At 38.9% G+C, this 16,764-nt stretch overlaps 1 protein-coding gene across 2 annotated transcripts in view; it reads left to right on the top strand.

Moving 5' to 3' along the window:
• The window catches only part of MSANTD3 (Myb/SANT DNA binding domain containing 3), a 33,268-nt gene extending 17,127 nt beyond the window's left edge, over positions 1–16,141 (top strand). For both annotated transcript variants that reach the window (XM_078851650.1, XM_073332502.2), the window contains exon 3: positions 5,628–16,141. In XM_078851650.1, coding sequence (XP_078707776.1) covers positions 5,628–6,037 — 410 coding nt within the window. In that variant the 3' untranslated portion in view covers positions 6,038–16,141. The remainder of the gene's footprint in view (positions 1–5,627) is intronic.
• The last annotated feature ends 623 nt before the right edge of the window (positions 16,142–16,764 follow it).

The following is a 16,764-nucleotide window of genomic DNA, read 5'->3' as shown; positions in this document are numbered from 1 at the left end:
TAGCAGTCAGAGGATTAGGGACACCCAAAGCATGATGCTGCATCCCTGACCATCTTGGGTAATAACTACTGATGGACTCTCCTTCATGACCTTATCTAATTCTTTTTTGAACCACTTATACTTTTGGTCTTCACAACTTCCCCTGGCAATGAGTGGCACAGGCTGACTGTGCATTGTGTGATGAAATACTTCATTATCTTTGCTTTAAACCTGCTGCCTATTAATTTCATTGGGTGACACCTGGTTCTTATATGAAAAGGTAAATAACCCTTCCTGATTCAGTTTCTCCATACCACTCATGATTTTATAGACCTCTGTCATATCCCCCCTTAGTCGTCTCTTGTCCAAGCTGAACAGTCCCAGTCTTTTTAATTTCTCCTCATATGAAAGCTGTTCCATACCCCTCATCATTTTTATTGCCCTTCTCTGTACTTTTTCCAATTCTAATATATCTTTTTTGAGATGGGGTGACCACATCTGCACACAGTATTTAAGGTGTGGGTGTACCATGGATTTATATAGTGGCATTATGATATTTTCCGTCTTATTTATCCCTTTCCTAATGTTTTTTTACATTCTGTTCGCTTTTTTGACTACTGCTGCACATTGAGCAGATGTTTTCAGAGAACTATCCATGATGACGCCAAGATCTCTTTCATGAGTAGTTAAAGCTAATTTAGACGCCATCATTTTATATGTATAGTTGAGATTGTTTTCCAAAGAACAGCTAGCCAAAAACTCAAAAGTAATAGCAAATTTTTTTTTAAGTACATCAGAAGCAGGAAGCCTGCTAAACAACTAGTGGGGCCACTGGATGATCAAGAGGCTAAAGGAGCACTCAGGGACGATAAGGCCATTGCGGAAAAACTAAATTAATTCTTTGCATCGGTCTTCACAGCTGAGAATGTGAGGGAGATTCCCAAACCTGAGCCATTCTTTTTAGGTGACAAATCTGAGGAACTGTCCCAGATTGAGCTGTCATTAGAGGAGGTTTTGGAACAAATAGGTAAACTAAACAGCGATAAGTCACCAGGACCAGATGGTATTCACCCAAGAGTTCTGAAGGAACTCAAATGTGAAATTGCAGAACTACTAACTGTAGTCTGTAACCTATTATTTAAATCAGCTTCTGTACCCAGTAACTGGAGGATACCTAATGTGACGCCAATTTTTTTAAAGGGCTCCAGAGGTGATCCTGGCAATTAATTACAGGCCGATAAGCCTGACTTCAGTACTGGGCAAACTGGTTGAAACTATAGTAAAGAACAAAATTGTCAGACACATAGATGAACATAATTGGTTGAGGAAGAGTCAACATGGTTTTTTTTGTAAAGGGAAATAATGTCTCACCAATCTATTACATGTGGACAAGGGGAATCCAGTGGATATAGTGTACTTAGATTTTTCAGAAAGCCTTTGACAAGGTCCCTCACCAAAGGCTCTTAAGCAAAGTAAGCTGTCATGGGATAAGAGGACAGGTCCTCTCATGAGTTGGTAACTGATTAAAAGATAGAAAACAAAGGGTAGGAATAAATGGTCAGTTTTCAGAACGGAGAGAGGTAAATAGTGATGTTACTAAAATGATCTGGAAAAAGGGGTAAACAATGAGTGCCAAAATTTGCAGATGATACAAAACTACTCAAGATAGTTGTCCCAGGCAGACTGTGAAGAGCTACAAAAAAATCTCACAGAACTGGGTGACTGGGGAACAAAATGGTAGATGAAATTCAATGTTGATAAATGCAAAGTAATGCACATTGGAAAGCATAATCCCAACTATACATATAAAATGATGGGTCTAAATTAGTTGTTACCACTCAAGAAACAGATCTTGGAGTCATTGTGGATAGTTCTCTGAAAACATCCACACAATGTGCAGCAGCAGTCAGAAAAGTGAACAGAATGTTGGGAAGCATTAAGAAAGGGATAGATAATAAAACAGAAAATATCATATTGCCTCTATATAAATCCATGGTATGCCCACATCTTGAATACTGTGTGCAGATGTGGTCACCCCATCTCAAAAAAGCTATCTTGGAATTGGAAAAGGTTCAGAAAAGGGCAACAAAAATGATTAGGGATATGGAATGGCTTCTCTATGAGGAGAGATTAATAAAACTGGGACTTTTCAGCTTGGAAAACAGACTACTAACTCAGGATTTGATAGAGGGCTATAAAATTATGACTGGTGTGGAGAAAGTAAATAAGGAAGTGTTATTTACTCCTTCTCATAACACCAGAACTAAGGGTCACCAAATGAAATTAGTAGGCAGCAGGTTTAAAACAAACAAAAGGAAGTATTTTTTCACACAACACACAGTCAGTCTGTGGAACTCTTTGCCAAAGTAAATTGTGAAGGCCAAGATTATAACAGGGTTCAAAAAATAACTAGATAAGTTCATGGAGGATAGGTCCATCAGTGGCTATTAGCCAGGATGGGCAGGAATGGTGTCCCTAGCCGCTGTTTGCCAGAAGCTGGGAATGGGCGATGGGGGATGGATCACTTGATGATTACCTGTTCATTCCCTCTGGGACCTCTGGCATTGGCCACTGTCGGAAGACAGGATACTAGGCTAGATGGACCTTTGGTCTGACCCAGTGTGGCCATTCTTATATTCTTAAGTAAACCTTTTCAATATAAAAATGTAATGCAACTTGAACCAAAGGTTAGTATGTTGACCCTGGCACACTCTCTTGTAAATAGCTCACCTTAAACATGTCATCTCCTTCTCCATCCTGTGGCACCATGAAGACTTGATGTAATAGTGTAGCGCACTAGTGCACTTTAAACTTTGAAACTGCCAATCCTTTTTGTCCCTGATTTTTTAAAATATTGACTCATTTATCCCTCTTCTCCACTCAGGTAAATATCTCAGTTGTGGTATTCAACCTCCTACAGAAAGAGTGTGGGATAAAAACTAGAAGATGTTACATCCTGTGAGATAGAGGTGCTACTCACCCTGAAAGATTTCCTACCTCTTGAACTAGTGAACGAGCCAGACTACCATCTTAATGGTTATCATTCATCCACAGCAGCTAAACAGTTTCCCATTCTGTAGATCCTTTTCTGTTGCACGATTTGTCACAGAAAGTGCCATTTTATTGAATACAAATGGAAATAATATTGATTTCCAGGCACCAAAACTCCAGTCCTATTAGAATAGGATAAACAAACTCTAGCGCTATCTCATTTTAGCTTATCGAAAGGACAACAGATTTGGGGACATTGGTTTGGCATACTGAAACTTCTTGAAATTCAGACAGTTTTCTGAGCTTCACTGGTTAATTTTTTTTTTTAAGAGACTGGGTGGTGATCCAAATCTTTAAACAAATTGCCTAGTGAGCTATTTCCTGCTCCAGTGCCATGAGAAGACAAATAGCCCCAGCATTTCTCACCGCCCATGCACGCAGTTCCACTGCCAAAATAAAATCTATTACCTGTGCTTCTAGAGGGGAAATGAATAAAATATATTCCACTGAAAGTGCACAGATGGCTTGAAGCCACTTACATAATGTACAAAAATAATCCTTTTTCATTACTACTTAGATATAACTCCACTTAATCAGTCAGTTGCTTTCCAGATAAAATCACTGATTTCCAGTATTTCTACAAGATTATTAGTATTTATTATTTTATTTTGTAGTATACACAAGTGTGGTATATACTTCACAGGAAACATAAAACAAGTCCATGCTCCAAAAAGCTTCTGTTTAGATTATAGTCCTAGGGACAAGTGAAGTTACAACCTGGAAGAAAAGGGGCAAGGAAGGGCATAGGCTAAAGACACGATTAAACATTGCTTCAGGTTAGACATACATATGTCCTGATAGGTCAAGAAAGGTGTTAAAACACATTTTTGGTAAACTATGTACTGAGAGGGGTTTTAGGAAGGATTTGAATGAGATGGAAGGCTGGCAGATATATTTTGAAAGAAGCAGCATGGAAGAATACTTGAGACATTTGTGAGAGAAGATGAGCAGTAGCAAGGCCGGCCTTTATTCATTGAGAGTACAGGTGGGGTGACCCTGCAGGAGGGCATCTACTATACCCCTTGCATTATAAGGAATTAGTTCCTTCACTGGCTCTGATTAGTATGGCACAGAAGGGAGCTTTGAAGGGGCCACTAGATCTATTTTTACGCAATAATGCATTGCTCCAATTTATGAAAGCACTGAGATACACTTGAAAACCAAAAGAGCCACTGGTAGAGATGGTCTTATTCAAAGAAATAAAGAATTAATCTCTCATCGGTTAGTAGATGCAGGGGTGGCCAAACTGAGCCTATGAAGGAGCCAGAATTTACCAATGTACATTGCCAGAGAGCCACAGTAATATGTCAGCAGCCTCCCATCATCTCCCCCACCCACACTCCCAGCACCTCCCACCCACTGGCAGCCCTGCCCCCTCCTTACCTTCCCACACCTCCTGATCAGCTGTTTCGTGGCGTGCAGGAGGCTCGGGGGTGGGAAGGGGGAGGAGTGAGGGCACTGTAGGCTCAGGAGAGGGGGCAGGAAGGGGTGGAGTGGGGGCGGGGCCTGTGGCAGAGCCAGGGGTTGAGCAGTGAGCACTCCCTGGCCCACTGGAAAGTTGGCACCTGTAGCTCCAGCCCCGGAGTCGGCGCCTGCACAAGGAGCCGCATATTAACTTCTGAAGAGCCGCATGTGGCTCCAGAGCCACAGGTTGGCCGCCCCTGCACTAGAGTATTGGTTGCTTGTCACTGGAAATGAAACAATTGACCAAATTAAATAAATGACTAAAAAAGTGTTATAAAAAGTGTATCTCGTACATACCCAGTAAAATTAGAGAAAGGGGAGATACGTAGTGATTATTACTTATTTTTATTACCATAGCATTTGGTTACCATTTATTCACTACTAAGAGAGAATGCACTCACCTGCTAAAGAAATATTACTATTTTAAAAAAAATACCAAATGAAATAAGTATAATGGATTTGCATTGCTTTTGTTGTCTAAATATAGTTCTTTGCACAAATAAGGTGAGACAATGTGCCTTGGGTTGTGTAAGAAGGATTGTCCTGTAACTTGGTATTCCCCGCTAAAAAGAAAAAGTTGACTTCATTGTTACCTAATATTTCTCTAAACAAAGTGGTCTGTTTGTTTTTGTAATTGTTAATATTCTATTTATGGTACACACACGGTGATGATCTGTAACAGTACTCCTATTTCCTAACGCCTTTAGTCTCAGTAGTGTTTTGTTGAACAAATAGTCCTATTTATTTCAATGGCACTAATAAGGCACATCTCAAGGTAAGGTTGATGTAATTGGGTGCTACATAAATCGATTTAAAAATGCATACTTCTGGGGTTTACGGGAGTGGTGCCTAAGGGATAAATAGCATACTAAATCTCTAGTTTAGTGTAAGAGCCAGTGCTTCCTTACCTCAGATACAATTGTAGGAGAAAGACTGAAGATCTTATCATATGCTCTGTCAAAATATAAAGGGAATGCTAAATATTTAGATAACTGTATCACCTGGTGGCGCCTACATTACATTACAGAAGCACAAGGTATGCATGTGTTAACTGATGACTGTGTTATTCCTTACACAATCACGCTGTTTGAAAAAAAGAGGGTATCTTACCATTTTTTTGCTGTTTTTTGCAGAATCATTTGCTGTCTCAAACAGAGAACTGTGTGATGAAGAGAAAGAGATAGTACATTTCCCAATATGTGAAGGCACCTCCCAACCTGAGCCCTCATGTTCAGCTGTCAGAATAACAGCGAATAAAAACTACCGAAGTAAAGCCACTCAGGAGGGTGCTTTGAAAAAGATGCATGAGGAAGAGCATCACCAGCAAATGTCAATTTTACAACTGCAGCTGATACAAATGAATGAAGTGCATGTGGCAAAAATACAACAGATAGAAAGGGAGTGTGAGATGGCTGAAGAGGAACACAGGATAAAAATGGAAGTGCTAAATAAAAAGAAAATGTATTGGGAGAGAAAACTGCAGACCATCACAAAAGAATGGCCTGTATCATCCTTTAACAGACCCTTTCCTAATTCGCCCTAGAATTTATGGTGGGCAGAGAAAATCAGATTGAGCACATTGTTACTAAGGTGTATTGGCAAGAGGGTCTATTAAAATTAATGTAGTGTGACAGAATGGATGTTCAGTCAATAGTGAACATGTTTGGACTCCTTAATACCATCTAGGAATACAGATTGGATGAGTCTAATAAGGGAAAGTTCTATAGTTCATTTGTGGGTGAGCTCTGAAAGTAAATTGTATCTTCTTTGAGTTTCAGATATGCACAGTAGTACTTGTGAATTGTGAGCATAACATTTGTTCCTCTCTCAACTTCCAACTGCCCTTTTTAAAAGTTCCCATAGAGTAGACACACCTGAAATTTGAGTATGTTTTAAAACTTCGGCTTTACAACTTTACACTTTAAATTATGTTGCTTGTTTTCTAGCCCTTTCCTCCATTTCCTGGTTGAAGGCAGGGGTTGGAGTCATTCTTTGTTCTCACACTGAACACAGCAGATACTTGACAGGCAGTAACCCAATTGCTATACAGGGACATAGAGGAAATCCCCTCTCCCGTCTTTCTTTTTTATTATTATTTTATTTATTATTCCTCCTCTGCAGCAGGTAAGTGAAAATGAAGGAGCCAGTGAGGAGACAAGAGGAGCATTCTAGTAGGTAATTTGCAGGGAAAGGAAATCAAAACCTCCAACCAGCTGGCTGATTGGGACGACGGTTGGGCACTGGCTTGCTAGCTACTAGGGCCATAACTGTTGGAAAGAGGGAAAGAAGAGGATATTTTCCCAGAAGTAGCTACTTTTGGCTCCCCTCCCTCAGTCCTATCCTATCACCCAGATATATATTCAGGAACTAGAAGTATGTGAGGAAAGCATGCTACTGCAGCTGCTAGAGAAATAAGCCAGTGTCTTAACTGTACTGTACACCTGACATCATTCTGTGATAAAAGCTTTTCCACTGCTTCGTGTAACTCTTAAGAAGCAGCTGGCTATCTCGCCAACAAGTAATTCCTGCCAGCAGCCAGCTAATGGATTTGGATCTTGCTCCTAATTAGAAGTAACGTCTGTTGTGGATCCTGCTCTTTTCTCACCAACTCAACATACTTATAGAGGTAAAGGCCGATTTTCACTTAGTGCAGTGCCCTATACCTGTGAATTCTGTCTGCTTGGCTGTGTTCCACACATCAGCCCAGAGCCACCCCTACCTCTGCTATCAACCAGGGATTCCTGTTGTCTTTATTTACTTATATGTATCAGAATAGCACCTAAAGGCCTCAACAGAAATTGGTGCCCTCTTGTGATAGGTGCTACACAGACACATAATAAAAGATTGCCCCCACCCTGAAGATCTTAGTCTAAAGAAGACAAGGGCTGGGAAATGGGCAATACGAAACCAAGGGTAAAGTATTAAAGTGCACATTTTAGAACAAATTTAGAGGTTTATTCTAAAGGATCTTCCTCTATCTGAAAAGGTGTTTTTTTGGGGGGAGAGGCATTTTAAATAAGTGACAAAGAATAAGCAGAAAACCCCTTATTTTTTATTCAGTTATAAAAGTGAGAGTTCCATTATTTTAAATGTATTTTCCCCACAGATAATTGGAAAAGAAAACCGTATATTAGCAGTATTTTTCAAATGAAAACAAATTTTAAAAGGTGCCATCCTCCCTCTTCTCTAGATTGCCTTCCTGCTGCAAGCTTTCATATTTATTTTTCTCTTGGTCACTTTTCCCTGCTGCTGATGCATACTTGTAGGCTTTGCTCCTGTCAGTCATAATATGCTGTCTGCACGTTAGGGGTGAAAGTGAAGAGAGTAGTGCTATTTCAGTGCTGCTCCTCCTGAATGATTGAAAAAAATCAGTTCTGGCAGACATGCAGCAGGTACAAACATGAGTCTGGTATGAAATCTAAAGGGGGCAGTTCTATTGGGGAGCAAAATCCCATTCTTAGTGTGGATGGACTCCCTCTTCTGGCAAATTGGCTGTAGGAAGGAGAAGACAGTGGGGTCAGGGGTACTAATTCTGTTGGCCTGAAAGGAACACAATGTTGGAGTGTGGGGCAATAATCTATGACTCTGGGTAGGGGGAATTAAAGAGGAGAATTGGGATTGCAGAGGACAATTCTTGGTCTGAGGTCATGATCTGTGGTTTAGGGGGTGAGAATGCTTTGAATAGAGATGGTGATGGCCCATTCACCTATGATAAAAGGTGGGATGGAGGAGAATATATATTAGTGTCACACTGACAAGGCCCTTCTCATACTGCTACTGACTGAAAACCACTCAAAACTACACAGCATAAAAATGGTATCAGAAGGTGAGGAAAAGAGACATCTTGAGAGTTGGGGAGGGAGCAGGAGTGAAGAGAGAATGTGGATTTGAAGGGGTTGGGCCTAGAAGACAATACAGCATGCTCCAAGGAGATTGTGATATCACCTCCTTTTTTACTCTTTATGGTGATAGCACTGCTGATGAGATACGTTGTTTTTATTTTTATATTCCAAATAAATTCATTTAAATTATGCATATTTTCAGATTACCAAGTTGGTGATGTCTCAGATTGGATATACACTCTTAGAGCCTTATTCGCACAGAGAAGTGCTTGTATTAATTATGAAACCAAAATGTACGGCATTTAGAGTGGGCAAGAGGGACTTTGAATTCAGTCACTGTTGTAAAAACGTATAGCAGAAGGATTGGAAAGAACCAAGATAAAGAGCTTAAGGAAAGGATAGCTAATGTGAGTATTATGCCTAGGGACATGGTATTGAGTACCACAAGATGTCTGGGGACATTGGAACATTATTTATATAAGGAAGTCTTACTGATCATATAGCCACCCACACTTGGAATAGAAGGATCCAGCTAGACTTACAGAATGATTATTCCCTTTATTGTCTTTATTGAGTACTTTATCTAGGCTAGTTTTAAATGACTTGAGTGATGGGGTTTCCACCACTTGGCTAAGAGATTGATTATTACTTAGTAAAATAGACCTCAGTGCTAGGAATTTCCCCTTGGTATTAAGCTTAAATTGTCATTTGTTTGGGTCTATCCTCTTTAGTCCTAATATATATACCCTTGGAAAACACTAAAAGTTGTTCCTCTCTCTTCTTTCTGGCTTACATCCTAATATCCTCCACTAGCTGTTTGGCCAAGATTCTTAGGTTTTTTCTAAATCTTTTCTCATAAGTAAATCCCAGCAGCCCTAAACTATTTGTTTCTCTTCTCTGAATTTCCTCCAAATTGTTTACATCTCTCTAGTATTAAAGTACCCAGAACTGAACATGATGGGCCAAAATTATCCCTGGTTTAACTCCAAGGATGATATCTTATACCAGTGAGGTATTTGACCCAGAGTTCCAGTTGTGGTCTGTTTGTTCATACAGAGAGAAACTGTCCTCTCTCTGGCCATGACATGATGCATCTGCTTATACTGTCCACTATCACATTGACTTTTTTTACTGCCATATCAAATGGGAGCTCATCTAACTTGCTATCCACTGTCACATGTAAGTCTTTTTCTGCATTGTTTCAAAATTTCTGTCTCTCAAGATCTGTTTCATTTATTATTCCCCAGCAATACAAGCTTTCATATTTCCAGGTTAGAATCTCATTTTGCTGTTTTCTGCCTTTGGCTTTGATCATACTCAACCCAAGATCTGTGCACAGAGTGGACCGTCCTTGCATAGATCTTCTCCTTTCTGCATGGAAAATCGGCTCCACTTACTGCATAGCACAGTCACTTACACATTCCGCAAGACCCCATGAGGGGCACTTCGGGGACTTGGCAAAGGAAGTGGGGAAGACTGGGCAACCTAGAAGAAAGAAGGGAGTGGAGGGAAATGTTGTTTCCAGTCCAGCTCTGCAGAGCTCAGACAGGAAAGACTATGGCCCTGGGCTGTATGTTATCTCTTCAGCTGAGCCCTCCCTCAGAACCAGAGCTGGTTCAGCAGCAGTGTCTGCATAGATGGCCCTAGCCTTCCATTGATCCTTGGATGATGTGGGAGGAATCTCCATGAAGGATTCACATGGAAAGTTCCTCCTCTAGAGCCCTACTCATAGGCCTCACCATTCAAGTGGAATAATCTTTTTCCCCCCTAATATCTCTAGGACCTGTTGTATTGTTTCTCTCTTGTTTCATTTCCATTCCTCCTTACTTGTTTTTGTTTTTTTAGTCTCAAATTTTGAACAGTTCCTCCTAAAGACATATTTTTTCCATAATTCTTCTGATGCATGTTTTATTTGTGTGCCAAACTAGTAAAGTCCACCATAAGTTCAGTCCTGTGGTTTCGTACATGTGGGTAGCTTATTCAAAGATGTTTTGTATGTGTCAGGCACAGATAGCAGTTACACTTTGTGTTTTTCATACTTTGTGTCCTTACTCAGTGGAGTTCTTGCTGTCTGTCTCATTATCAAACTATCTCACTGTACATGCCTTTCTGTAAATACTTTGGACACCATCCACCTTTTCTTCTCTTTCTGTCTCCGGTCAGATATAAAGAGGTAACCACAATATCTTTGTAATGTGAGTATTAATGCATTACTAAAATTAATATATTTAGATTAGTAAAACAAACACAATAAAAAGATGGTAGAATAATATGAGAGAAATGTTAACATGATTTAAGAAATTTTATACAAGGCAGATGGTCAATAATTTTGAAGAATGAAGAGAACTTGTTGCCAACTGTAAAAATAAAAGAACTACCAATTTTATGCCAGTAGAAACATGCACAGTGCTCTTTGCTCTTCCAAACTCATAGAATTATTTTGGTGCTTTTGAATACCAGGGGGATCTTGCTTTTTTTATATTTTTTTTAAACATGGAATTGCACAGAACAAGTCAGTTCACTTAGATGTAAAGCAAGTACCCAGGGGAATGTAGATAGACTTTATGGCATAATAAAAGAGCAAAAAAAAAAAAAATTACGGGTTGTGGCTCTGAATGTTTTATCATTGTAGTGCTGAAGGCATTAAGATTTCTACCATATCATCATTCACATTGGTAGCACGAAACAAATTTAATATTTGCTAGGGCAAAAGAGTACAGCAAATAAGAGAAACTTCTCTTTAAAAGCTTTTAAAGTAAAGTTACTACCTTTCTTACCATTTCAGTGCTAATTAGAAGTTGTGAAGGTTCTGTTTGTTTCCACACTGGATATGCCTACAAAATTTCAGATACTTAGACACATTTGTTGATGCCTCCCTCACTACAACGTTCTCACAGTCCATTGCTTCCTCCCTTCAGTACCTCGAGTCTTCTCCCTCTGGCTGCACTGTGTTTGATATACTCCATGGGATACCAAAGTTCTTTCCTCTAGTGCCAGCAGTTTATCTTTCAAGGGAGTTTGTGAATGGGCCAGATCCACAATATGTCCTCACAGTATAGTCTTTCCTAAAAAAACATATTCCCAAGGTTTGCCTTTGTTTGTATTTTTTATTTTATTTGTATTTTGTCTGAGACACTAACCATACCAAACAAAGCTCTGGGTCAGGAATGCAAAGAGTTCACCACAGACAATTTTCCTAGCTTCTTCTCAAACTGACTTAATTCTGTGGTTTCTCCTTGCAGGACTTCCTTTTATCTACCTCTAGCTCTCCTGTCTCAGAGAGCCGCTGAGTGTTGATTTCTGAGCTGATTATAAAGAGACCCACCTAATCTGGCTATCAGTATGAGTCAGCTGAATTGCTCTGCACCTACAAACATGGTCCTAAGACATTCTCAGATGTCGAAGGCTCCCCTTTCTCCACCCTCCTCAAAACAGCTTTCCTTTGAGAAGATGGACTACATATCCCTCATACCCAGCCTCTGGTCAACTTTTCTTTGGGGATCTAGGTACCTACCCTTTCTGGCAGTAACAATAACTGGCTGCTAAAAGTGCTAGACTTTTCTACTCGTCCCCAAATTATACTGAATGGAAATTATGTATGTTTGATGGTTGTATGCCCCAGAATGCATTCTGTGTGCCAAAGGTATTTGAGAATCATTTCTCTGATAGTTGGAGTCTAGCAGGCAAGCTGCCAAATGTGCTGGGCACAACAATCAAGGAAAGAGAATGAGGAGGAGGGCCTATTGGACAGTTAAGGGAGATAATCAGCTGTGTTGATGGGGGAATGCAGTTGGGGTCACAGTGGATGATCAGACTGATAAGAACTGAACAGTATCTTTGTCCAGTCTTCTGACTGATCTTGAAGAAACTTCCCAATATTTTAGAATAGCTAGAAATCATCTTTTCCCCTTCCTTTCCCTGCTAAAAGCAGACTAGACAGAAACTACAGAATTCTCTCCCTTAAAAAAAATCAGAACTAAAGTCAGCTAGATTTTAGATAGTGTTTATTATTTAATTAGATACATGATTTGTTTGTTTTTATGTACTTTGGAATTGTAAGTGTGTTTGCTTTCTTTGTTATGCTTTATAGGCATACTACGGGCTATATTGCTCAGTTCCAGGAGGTTAAAATCCCTATTTAGCCATGTTTGTTGTCATGAGGGGAGGACAGAAGTGGGTTCACATTACATATAATTTGTACCATGTCATTCCCATCTTTGAGCCCTTCTCAGAGATCTAGGGCCATTCTTGAATATCCTGTATCAGAAGTTGGTGTTAAATACCAAGTTATAATTATTTATTATTTGTGCAACACCAACAAGGTGGTAGGTACAGTGATAGAATATAAAACCACCCAGCTGTGTAAGGTGGGTTTATTATTTTTTTTAACCAGACTTACTCCAGAATATAGACTGCATCACAGGAATCTGACTGGGAGATTCATTTGGCCCAGTCATGGCCGGGTACTCCATGTTTCTTTGGCAGTAGTCAAATATAGGGGAATAGGATCAATGTTTTGTAACGTCAGATGCATTCTGCAGCAGTTCAGTCCAGGACTTTGGATACTTAACCTGTTACTCTCAGTGAGGTCTTTGATTAAAAACTGTTGAACTAACCATCTAAGTATTCCGAAGAAATTATTTCTGAACTTGATGAGCTCCTCAGCTTGTTAATTTTTGAATACCCAAGACTGTTGATCCTGGGGAAGTTTGAAGTATTACACCAGTAAGAAATCCTATATGTTTTCTAAAGATCTTTTGGATACTGTCAAATCCATAAACTCCACCCATTATGTTACAGAAAGTATACATCAAGTGGGTTATTTGATAGATTTGGTGTTTTACTCCAAACTGAATTTCCCCTGTGATGGAAGTCATCATCAGTGCTTCCTTGATGGAGAGTAGTGTTGACCTAATGAAAATATACTGTGGGTCAGCCTCTGCTCAAGAAACCACAATGTCCTATCCAATTATTGCCCAATTTCAGTTTTATAAGCATGGAGGCCCATCATCCTACAGGGGTCAGTTTTATTGTCATTAAATATGTACGAGTCTATGCGTCTCACTGATAAGGTGGCATGGTTTGAGGTGTTATCAATAAGCTGCTAATAGCTATATGTCTACTACTGTCTCATTCCTTCTTAGTACTGTATCTGTTTTTTTTAACTTCACTTTCAGACTGAGTTCAAGACAACTGAATATTGCCTGCTCTCAGTTAGACCTATGTAATCCCAATGATGCCCTTTAGTTTGTATGGAAAGAGCTGTGAGCTGAATTTGGTCCATCGCTGTTCATTATTTTCCTACTAAGTTGTCCAGAGGCTTCTGGGCACTAAACAATTATGTTTTTTATAATTGATTATAAAGCAGTGTGGATTAACCTCTTCCAAACCTCCAGACTGATTACAATGCAAAGTATATAGACTGCACTCAACTAATAAGAATAGCAATTAATAAAGATTCCATTAGAGTAAGAAGTACAGTTTTAGGTCACTTACATTAATCATACCACTTACCCAATACCTAATATACACCATGCTTTCATTCTCACTATTATCTTGGCAACTGCCATTGAAGTAGACACACTCTAACAAATGGCAAATGACGTTAGCAGCCCCCACCCTGTATATAGTATATATTAAAGCAAGTTAACAAAATGAACAGCATAATATTAAAAAGCTTTTTCTACTTACCACTTCAACCCTTTATGGGCTTCTATCATCTGTGTATATTTGTATTTATTTTTATATTGTCCATCTTGTTGATTTTTAAGTGTCTCAGGCGGAAATGAGGAGAGATCTGGTCTTTTCTTACTATTTCAGTTCCTGGCTGTCCAGGTGTCATATTGTTTTAGATCCCTACTGAAAAATAGCCAAACCATAAATGCAAATATCAAGATATTCAGTTCCTGCAGAATTAGAATACATCAGCCTAATTAACTCTTCTTTTTTATGTTTTCTTTTTTGCCCTTTCAATAATAATGTCAGTGTGTTGTTTTGTGACTGAGTGGCATCCAGCATTACTGGCAAAGCTATAGGTGCTGAGCTCCCATTGACGTCCGTTGGAGTTGTGTGTGCTCAACGCTTTTGAAAAGCCACCATTTCAAAACTATGATTGGGATTTTCAAAAATAATGTGAGAGCTTTATGCCCACAGATCCCATTGAGTTTCAGTGCAAGATGGGGCCCTAACTCTCTTAGGCACCTTTTGAAAATTCCACTCAACAAGGAACAAAAATAATCCCTCTTGTGTAAAATGATTTTTGCGTGTAGTTTTTCTTTAACTTCTTTCTGTGATCTTTGAGGCATTCTCTGACAAACCAATGAGAATCACTTAATATACATTTGACTGTTAGGTGCCATGAGTTTTTATGGAATCGTTTACAATTCCGAATATGCACGGGAAGAAAAGCAAGAATGCTTGGGGTGAAAATTTTTGTCTCTAAAATGTGCTGATGCTATCAGTACCCATACTGCCAGCCCTGTAGAGCTACAGTGGGGTGGCCCCTTTTTAAGAAGGCTTACCTTCCCCCAGACAAGTCAGCTTTTCCTTTCCCATGGCAACGACTCAGGGTGGTGTTGAAGGTTATAATGAGAGGTTCTCTCCACTTTCATTTTATTTTATCCTGCAGAGACTTACCTTATTTTGCACCTATGTTTCACCAGCTGTGGAATCTCTTTGGTCACAGGGACTGTTATGATCTTTTAAAACCAAATGGCGCACTTTCACTGTGTTCTGAGAGTGCTACAGATAATGCAGAGTCTGAAAATGTGATTGGCAAAATACTGCCAGCCCAAGAGCTGGAGAATACCAAGAGAAAACTTGAATCTAGGTGCCTCACTTTTTAGTGCTTCTTGCGCAACTGGTCAAACCATCAGGCAGCCATTCTTAATTTACACTGGGTTGTATTTATTATGTAATATTAGAGTCTGTTGTATTTTAACAATGTACAAATTACATTGTACAGTGTTTGTGCTTCTATAGTTGGTGAGCATCTAATACAAAATTAGCATTTAAGTACTGGCAAGTTTGTTATAAAAATATCTGAAAATGTGTAAATTCTTTCTGATACTATGTATTTTAACAGAGTATTAGATTATATCTCTTGTGGTCTTTGGCTTTTATTGAAGATGCAGTGAGTTTTTAAAACTACATTGAAACTTATATATTATTCATTGGACCAAAACCGTTTTTTGGCCTGAAGTTTTTCATTGAGCCAGTCTGATTTTATTAATCTAGCTGCCTCAGTTGTCTTACCTATTTGTAAAGTATTGAGTTAGTATTTTAGTACCTCAAACACCACCAAAGCTATTTCTTCCCCTCACAGAATTAGTTTCTGGAATTGTACGTAGGGAAATTTTTGAAAGCAATTTATTTTAAACTTGTTATGCCCACATTTTTAATTGCCATAACCAGGGAGGGAACCTGTGCTTAACTTTTTTTGCAAATGTGAGGAACAAGGAATTTTTTATTATCTTTATTGTGTAGCTAGTTTTCATGGCAAAATTCATTGTTTTTCCCATAGAAAAAGTTATTAAAGGGGACAAAAGCTTATTTTTCAGTAGGGCTCTAAAATGTATACTTTGTAATGGTTCAGGATGTAAGAAATGTATAAGGAGTAACATGAGGAAGCTATTCAAAAACTGTCATCAGCTGAGGAAACTCAGAGTTTGTAATAAGGGTGACTAGCTGTACATTTTAGTGCCTTTTTTCTTGTACAATGTGTTATCATAAATTACTAAACATAGATAACTAAATTTCTGACAAAATGTACCTACTTATTGTTAATAGGAAAAGTATATTAGTAGGAAGGTCTTAATAAATCAACTATTAAGTATTAATTAGGCTCATTTTAGACCACTTTTTATATCTGTTTTCAAAGAATGTAATTTTCTTTGGCGCATAACTGTTTTTCTTCCTGTTTTTCATGAGTTTAGTGCTTGAGAAAGGTGACACACTGACGTTCAAGTCAGCCAAAGTCCACAGAATGTGGTGCACAGGCAGAAGTAGCGAAAACTTCCCCAATGCTCCATTCCCCCTACCCCAGCCTCACCATGTACCTCAACCTTGATCTAGAGGGGTCACCTCCAGGGTGGAGAGATTAATTCAAACTCAGTGCAGATTTATAATGAACATTAAATGCATGCATGCTTATCCCATTCATCCCAAGATTTGAAACATACAAAATTAAAATTAGAAAAATACTGACCATAGTTTTAAGAAGATTTTGACTCACCTTCAGTCTTTGTCAGACTTAAGTCAGTAGTGGCTTCTCCCTACTGAGGTGGATTTTAATGTGTACCTATGGAATTACATTGCAGTGAGGCTGTTACAACATTCGTGTTTCACACACACTAACTTGTTTCCATATTTTTTATTACAGAAAAGACTTATTACAACTAGTGGCTGGGTGTTTTTCTAAATTTAATTA

Source organism: Lepidochelys kempii, chromosome 2 (genome assembly GCF_965140285.1).
Source record: "Lepidochelys kempii isolate rLepKem1 chromosome 2, rLepKem1.hap1, whole genome shotgun sequence".
In the NCBI taxonomy this organism is placed as follows: domain Eukaryota; kingdom Metazoa; phylum Chordata; order Testudines; family Cheloniidae; genus Lepidochelys; species Lepidochelys kempii.
The sequence above is the reverse complement of the archived record's forward strand: the minus strand, read 5'-3'. Positions and strand labels throughout refer to the sequence as shown.